General features: G+C 43.3%; 1 protein-coding gene across 1 annotated transcript; it reads right to left on the bottom strand.

Moving 5' to 3' along the window:
- Positions 1–1,608: 1,608 nt before the first annotated feature.
- LOC141991705 (prolactin-releasing peptide receptor-like) lies at positions 1,609–2,799 on the bottom strand. The gene has a single exon (XM_074960035.1). It carries the CDS (start codon positions 2,794–2,796, stop codon positions 1,762–1,764), a length of 1,035 nt encoding a protein of 344 aa, XP_074816136.1. The 5' UTR covers positions 2,797–2,799; the 3' UTR covers positions 1,609–1,761.
- Positions 2,800–8,744: the final 5,945 nt, after the last annotated feature.

The following is an 8,744-nucleotide window of genomic DNA, read 5'->3' as shown; positions in this document are numbered from 1 at the left end:
GTAAAAATGCTTTCAAGACCCAAACGCAGAAAACTAGAGCCTTTTGTTCAAAGAGGTTTTTCTCACAACAGTCAGTCTTCCAGCATGGCTGGCCTGTTCTTTAGCCAGGACCCAACAAACGGAGCTCAAAGTGCTTGGTTTCTTTGACTTCTCAGATGAAAGATAACTATGGGGTTCTCTCCCATTCTTTTTATAGTTCAGTAAATCTCTGAAATGTATTCTTTAAAAAGCAAGCCCAGACAAAATTTCCCTGACCTGTAGGGGTGAAAATGCCATGTTATCTTCTCCCCAACCTGTGAACTAGATAGCTTTGTTTACCTTATATGTAAATGTACTTTCATTGTCTCTGTCTGACAATCTGGCTGATTAGCCAAGAGAATACACTTTCCTTTTCCAAGGGCAGACTAGACTTATGCATAGCTTGCAAAACACAGTTTAAGAATGATTCTAGCAAATATTTATAACTCTTTGTGCACACCCTGTATATACACCATGCAGTGATTTTTTGACCAGTGTGTTAACAGTTTACATATGATATCTTACATGACATCTTTTAGATACAGCTTATGACAAGAGTGTTTTGATGTAGTGAGTATGTGAGGTCTGACAAAAGTAGCTGACAGAGTAGTGAACCACCAATGGGCCTCCATGTCACAGATGGTCATTAAAGACCATCAGCACCTTGTCCCGACAAAACAATGGGATGAAACACTCCAATCTGGGAACAAGGAATGCAGGCAATACCTGGAAAATATGGGACTCTATTCTGGAAGGACTCTGAAAAGGATTTAGGGGTTATGGTGGACAAACAACTGAATGTGATCTCCCAGTACAATGCTGTGGCAAAAAGGGATAATGTAATTCTTGAGTGCATAAGCAGGGGAGCAGTGAATAGGAAGGTGATCTTATCTCTGTATATAGCAGTGGTGTCACTGTAACACTGCATACAGTTCTGTTGTCAACATTTTTAAAAGGATGTTGAAAAATGGGAGAGGGTATAGGAAAAAGCCACAAAGATAGTTCAAGGGCACCCCAGCAGAAGGCTCTTCATGTGGGTAAAGGGACCCCCTGCCTCCTCACCAGAGTAGTCTTGTATGCATGGCCCCCACTACCATCATCTTAAGCAGAGGGTGGGGCCACAGTAGAGGTTTTGCAGAGTGGGGAACTGATCAGGGTTGAAACCCCCTTACAACCCAGCAGAAGGCTCTGTACCTTGTGTAGGGACTTGCCATGACAGCACAGGGCTCTTAGATGTCACCTCTGGTACCCTGGTGGGACTGGGGCCACAGAGATTACATGTGAGGCTGTGCTTGGGGCCCCGGATTGCCACAGTCAAGTCCGGAGGGTAACATGTTGGAGGAACATACAACTTGGTCATCAATAACAATAGGAAAGACTAAGGCTAGATCTACTTATTGCTCAGTTGTTTGTCCACTTATGTTGCTCAGGGGTGTGAATATTCCACCCCCATGAGCGACACAAGTTAAACCGGCATAAGTGATAGCGTGCACAGTGCTATGTCAGTGGGAAAGCTTCTCCAGCTGACATAGCTACTGCTTCTCATTGGGGAGTAGATTAATTATGCCAAAAGGAGAGCTCTCTCCCGTCTGCATAGAGAGGCTACATGAGAGATCTTACAACCGTGCAGCTGCATTGGTACCGCTGTGCTGCTGTAAGTGCTCTAGTGTAGACGTAGCTTTACACTCATCACTGGAAAAGAAATGCATCGTAACTGAATCACACACACACACACACACACACTTATAGCATCACACTGGCCATAATGCCGTTAGTGGCAGGTCCAATCTTGTTCTTCCGCCAGGCAAACATCTTCTTCAATTCCCCTCTGAAGCTGTCATGTAGCCAGGCATAAAGGAAGGCATTGGTGCAGGCAGACATCATAGCAAACCAGTGGCACAGCAGCTGGATGAGGTTGAAATACTGTTTATCTATTAAGTTAATATCCATGTCTTTTATCACGTTAAAGATGTGCAGAGGGAGCCAGCAGACTCCAAAGGCAGCCACCACCAGGACCAGCAAGCGAAAGGTTTTCCGCCTCCTAGCCCTGTCCCACTCAGCTTGGCCCTGGGTGATGTTTCCCGGAACCACTCGATTTTTCAGTTTGACAGAGATCCGCAGATAGGACAAGGAGATGACTATTAAAGGCAATACATATGTGATAATGAGAGTGCTGTAGGCATAAGTTAAATGGTCCCTCTTCATATGGAACCAAAACTCTTCACAGATGGAGAAGTCCAGTTCTGGGAACTCAGCATGATAGGTGTGGACCAAGGCTGGGGCAGCCAAGATGCAACTCAGCAGCCAAATAGCAGCCAGAATATAAGCACAGATTGATATAGTGAGCCTCCTCCGGAGAGGATACACCATGGCATAGTATCTGTCCACAGCTATGACAGTCAAGGTGAAGACAGACACAAACACAGTGACCGGTTGCATTAAGAACACAAAATAACACATGAAGCGTCCATAAACCCATCCCCGGGGCTCAAAAGCATATGCCAGAGTCAGGGGCACGCAAGTTGCACACATAAGCATGTCTGAGAAAGCCAGGTTGCCTACCAGGAAGTTGGTGACATTGTGCATTTTTTTCATCTTGCAGATGACATAAATGAGGAGATAATTCCCAATGATGCCAACAAAAACCACCAGGGAGTAGCACAGGATGATGAGTGGCTTGAAAGACTGAACAAACTGGAGCCCTGAGAATAAATTGCTAGCATTGCTATGAATTGCTGAGAGGAAGTTTAGGGAGGTTAAATTGTCCGGATTCATCATTTTCCTTCTTTGTAGTTTGCTGTCAGCAGGGTTAAGGAGTCACCGCTGCACACACGTTTACTCCTAATCAGCCTTTATAATGAATGGATTACTCACTGTCCAGAGATTGCCACCACATGGATAATAAACAGTCATCTGGAAAGGCAAAGGTGAAATTACAAATCTCAAGCGGCTGCGTTCCGTTAAATGGTTCTTAAGAGAGATCAGCTGTAACCAATAGCCATTAAAGTTCTCTCTTTTAGTTGCTATTAAATCCATACAGTTTAATAAACATCTAATACAGTGAATACTTACTGTTGTGGGTTTTTCATGCCATTTGATTTTCCTGTGGATGCCAGCTCGGTTTTGGTGCCTTAGATTCCTGTCTTCCAAATATCCATGAAAGAGAGAGCGAGAGCGATGTGTATTTACAAGATAAGCAGAGATCAGTGCACTTAACATACTTGGCTCCTTGCTCACAATACATTTTTTTATAAGCCTATATCCCTATTGGCTACCCTGGGCATTACGTTATTCCTGACACTGTCTCTCTTATTTAAAGCAATTAGAGTTCTAGAATATCAATATCACTCATTCTCTGAATTTCCTGTCTCTTTCAGTGCATCTGTACTTGCTGCCACATGACTATAAATCAATTTATACTCATTAATATGGATGTACAGTGTCTGACCCAAGATCAGGTTACAGTCGTCCTTTAGAGAGCCTCAAAAAGTGCTAGCATTGAATCTACTGATATAATTGGATTTTTTAAATGGAATGTTACTCAAATGCTGAATTTATGCCACTAGAGGGACTCAGCTACTTGGATGGTGAATAAAAGTTATGAATATTGATGCCCGTTATGGTATGCATCCGATGAAGTGAGCTGTAGCTCACGAAAGCTTATGCTCAAATAAATTGGTTAGTCTCTAAGGCGCCACAAGTACTCCTTTTCTTTTTGCGGATACAGACTAACACGGCTGCTACTCTGAAACCTGTCATTATAATAGCAATGAAGTATGCACTTTTTAAAAAGTTATTGTACTGTCATTTAGAAATAAAATTCTCGATCACACCCCAGTGGTATTTTCCATGGTATTTACATATTTTAGACATAGAATAAAGAGTTGTGACAACGTTACACATCTTATATATTTAAAATGGTTTGAAAAGAGCTAATAATCACAAGTAGCTCTTATATAGTGTTTTTTTCAGCAGCAGATCTCAAAGCACTTCACAATCTTATTCTCATAATGCCCCTATGAGGCAAGGAGGTATTACCATCATCCCCGTTTCTACAGATGGGCAACTAAACTACAGAGAGGCTAAGTGACTTGCCCAAGGTAAGAATTTTGTAGTGAAGCAGGGAACTGAGTCCCTGTCTCCAAGTCCTAGGTTAGTACCCTAACCAATGGACCATCCTTCCTAATCACCGCATGGATTCATCTGATGAGGAACAATGAAAGCTACTGATCATTGTCCCTAATGCTTGTCAATGCCATTATAGTTGCCCTGCTATAGAGGAATTTTTCTTTTCTACAATGGGGTTTGAGCCACTAATTATTTCTGCATCAAAGAATTTATATTCTAAAAAGTCAGCACTGAAAGGGATTTATTTTGTATGGTTTTGGTATTCAGAAGTGTTATTGAAATGAATCAGCCCTTTGGGACTGTGTACTTTTAAGTAAATATGACCTGCCTGGTCTTAATCATAACCCTTGTTCTACTTTCAGTCTTCTTTCCTTTAAGTCTGGTGTTAACACATAGGATTAACACAGCTGGTGTTAATCAATGTAGTTCCATAGAAGTCCAATCTCCACCAGATGAGGTGCTGTCTCATAAGTGGTTTTTTTATTAACGTATAAGCTCCTCAGGGCAGAGATCATAGTTAAGTTTTTCAAAGCACTGTAGGCGATGTAGACACATTAATTTTAGTGGAAGACACATGTCTAAATCCCTTTGACTACTTTGAAAATATCAACACATATCTTTCTTTTATTGTATATTTGTGTCTAAGCTCCTTAAGGCAGGGAACTTGCCAGCCTTCCAGTTTCCAGTTCTACTAGTCTGGCAGAAAATGGTTTAGGTGAATAAATATAGCTTTGATTTAGGCATCTAGCTTTACATTCCCAAGTTTGAAATTGGTGCCATTAACTTTTCTCTTCCTCAGTATTCCCATCTGTAAAATGAGAATATTAAATACAGTATCCACTTTATGGGGTTGTGTGCCTGCAAGGGGGTGGAGGGAGAGTTGTGAGAAACAATCAGCTGATTGATAACATGTTTTGGAATCATCTGATGGAAGATATATATAGGAGTAAAGTTTTATCAGTCATGATTTAAACCTCTAAATAATCAACTTTAGTTTAATTTTGCATTTGTATTTTTTAGTTACTTTTGTCAAGCTGATCTGCAGTGACTCAAGAGTGTGAGTACCAGCTTCAGGGCAGACTCAAAACACAAGCCCCAAACTGGCTGTGAATTCTTTACTTAGATTTCATCAATTATCAAGTGTAAATTCCTCAGGCACTATAATAGCCTTACAATGGAGTCAAACAGTTCCCTTGGGTACTCTGACCTATCTTGTCACCTATAGAAACCTACCTTTAAAAAGAACAAGAGTTAATCATAGAATCATAGAATATCAGGGTTGGAAGGGACCCCAGAAGGTCATCTAGTCCAACCCCCTGCTCGAAGCAGGACCAATTCCCAGTTAAATCATCCCAGCCAGGGCTTTGTCAAGCCTGACCTTAAAAACCTCTAAGGAAGGAGATTCTACCACCTCCCTAGGTAACGCATTCCAGTGTTTCACCACCCTCTTAGTGAAAAAGTTTTTCCTAATATCCAATCTAAACCTCCCCCATTGCAACTTGAGACCATTACTCCTCGTTCTGTCATCTGCTACCATTGAGAACAGTCTAGAGCCATCCTCTTTGGAACCCCCTTTCAGGTAGTTGAAAGCAGCTATCAAATCCCCCCTCATTCTTCTCTTCTGCAGACTAAACAATCCCAGCTCCTTCAGCCTCTCCTCATAAGTCATGTGCTCTAGACCCCTAATCATTTTTGTTGCCCTTCGCTGGACTCTCTCCAATTTATCCACATCCTTCTTGTAGTGTGGGGCCCAAAACTGGACACAGTACTCCAGATGAGGCCTCACCAGTGTCGAATAGAGGGGAACGATCACATCCCTCGATCTGCTGGCTATGCCCCTACTTATACATCCCAAAATGCCATTGGCCTTCTTGGCAACAAGGGCACACTGTTGACTCATATCCAGCTTCTCGTCCACTGTCACCCCTAGGTCCTTTTCCGCAGAACTGCTGCCTAGCCATTCGGTCCCTAGTCTGTAGCGGTGCATTGGATTCTTCCATCCTAAGTGCAGGACCCTGCACTTATCCTTATTGAACCTCATCAGATTTCTTTTGGCCCAATCCTCCAATTTGTCTAGGTCCTTCTGTATCCTATCCCTCCCCTCCAGCGTATCTACCACTCCTCCCAGTTTAGTATCATCTGCAAATTTGCTGAGAGTGCAATCCACACCATCCTCCAGATCATTTATGAAGATATTGAACAAAACCGGCCCCAGGACCGACCCCTGGGGCACTCCACTTGACACCGGCTGCCAACTAGACATGGAGCCATTTATCACTACCCGTTGAGCCCGACAATCTAGCCAGCTTTCTACCCACCTTATAGTGCATTCATCCAGCCCATACTTCTTTAACTTGCTGACAAGAATACTGTGGGAGACCGTGTCAAAAGCTTTGCTAAAGTCAAGAAACAATACATCCACTGCTTTCCCTTCATCCACAGAACCAGTAATCTCATCATAAAAGGCGATTAGATTAGTCAGGCATGACCTTCCCTTGGTGAATCCATGCTGACTGTTCCTGATCACTTTCCTCTCATGTAAGTGCTTCAGGATTGATTCTTTGAGGACCTGCTCCATGATTTTTCCAGGGACTGAGGTGAGGCTGACCGGCCTGTAGTTCCCAGGATCCTCCTTCTTCCCTTTTTTAAAGATTGGCACTACATTAGCCTTTTTCCAGTCATCCGGGACTTCCCCCGTTCGCCACGAGTTTTCAAAGATAATGGCCAAGGGCTCTGCAATCACAGCCGCCAATTCCTTCAGCACTCTCGGATGTAACTCGTCCGGCCCCATGGACTTGTGCACGTCCAGCTTTTCTAAATAGTCCCTAACCACCTCTATCTCCACAGAGGGCTGGCCATCTCTTCCCCATTCTGTGATGCCCAGCGCAGCAGTCTGGGAGCTGACCTTGTTAGTGAAAACAGAGGCAAAAAAAGCATTGAGTACATTAGCTTTTTCCACATCCTCTGTCACTAGGTTGCCTCCCTCATTCAGTAAGGGGCCCACACTTTCCTTGGCTTTCTTCTTGTTGCCAACATACCTGAAGAAACCCTTCTTGTTACTCTTGACATCTCTTGCTAGCTGCAGCTCCAGGTGCGATTTGGCCCTCCTTATATCTTTCCTACATGCCCGAGCAATATTTTTATACTCTTCCCTGGTCATATGTCCAACCTTCCACTTCTTGTAAGCTTCTTTTTTATGTTTAAGATCCGCTAGGATTTCACCATTAAGCCAAGCTGGTCGCTTGCCATGTTTACTATTCTTTCGACTCATCGGGATGGTTTGTCCCTGTAACCTCAACAGGGATTCCTTGAAATACAGCCAGCTCTCCTGAGTTCTTGTGGCACCTTAGAGACTAACAAATTTATTAGCACATAAGCCTTCGTGGGCTACAGCCCACTTCACCAGATGCATAGAATGGAACATATACATAAGGTACCTACATAAGGTATACCTTATGTATATGTTCCATTCTATGCATCCAATGAAGTGGGCTGTAGCCCACGAAAGCCCACGCTCAAACAAATGTGTTAGTCTCTAAGGTGCCATAAGTACTCCTGTTCTTTTTGCGGATACAGACTAACACGGCTGCTACTCTGAAACCTACCTTTGTGATAGATGATTCCTTACACCAAGGATCACAGCAATATTTAGGTTAATCCCTGTCTCAAAGGATCAGTCAGTTACTCCAGGTCACCTACACTGTACATCTCACACCAAAGACACTGCTTGCAGATAATCCTATAATAAACTATCTAAAGGTTTATTATATAGGACAGCTTTTCACAAATTGGGGGGAGCACTCCCACCCCAGTGGGTGCAAAAGGTTCTCTGGCGGGGAAGTGAAGAAACTTCGTTAATATCACTTTTCACAGCAGACTTACTAGCATCCCATGGCCATCCTTACTTGTGCTGCCGCTGGCGATAGGGCGCTAAGTCTGCTGTGGAAAGTGATACTGACAAATATCCCTTTTCACATTGCCATGCTTATCTCTGCACTGCTGCTGGTGGCGCTGCCTTCAGAGCTGGGTGGCTGGAGAGTGTGGCTGCTAGCTCTGGCAATGTTGTTTGCGGAGCAGAATTTAAAAAATAGTCCTGCACAAGGCTGTACAGTAATGCACAGATTTTGGCACCATAAAAAGCACCAAGGCGTATACTAGTTATAGAGGTATAAAAGTAAGAATCAAAATCACTGTCTGCCGGTGTAAGGGCCATTTCTCACTCTGACAGTCTGAGGCCCTGTTCTTAGGCTAAGGCCTTTGGCTAAGCAGCAGAGGCAGCCATAAGCTGGGAAGCGACCGGTCACATCCTCACATTCCAAACTAGGCACACTGAAATAAGGTGCTATTGGGCTGTTAGGAATACAATCCTGTCCTGATAATGCCTAGTGCCTCCAGAGAAAGGGAAGTGCCTAGAAAATGTAAAAGGAAACTTAGTTTGATAGCATCCTGTCTGGCAAGAATTCACTTATCAATAGCTGGGATCTGAAATCCTCATTTCTGTGTTTGTTCTATCACTGTAGTCCCCATTTCCCTATTGTTTGTCTGTATAATCTCTGTCTGGTTCTGTGATTGTTCCTGTCTGCTGTATAATTAATTTT

Source organism: Natator depressus, chromosome 7 (assembly GCF_965152275.1).
Source record: "Natator depressus isolate rNatDep1 chromosome 7, rNatDep2.hap1, whole genome shotgun sequence".
NCBI lineage: Eukaryota > Metazoa > Chordata > Testudines > Cheloniidae > Natator > Natator depressus.
Note: the sequence above shows the minus strand (reverse complement) of the source record. Positions and strands in the feature narration are given on the sequence as shown.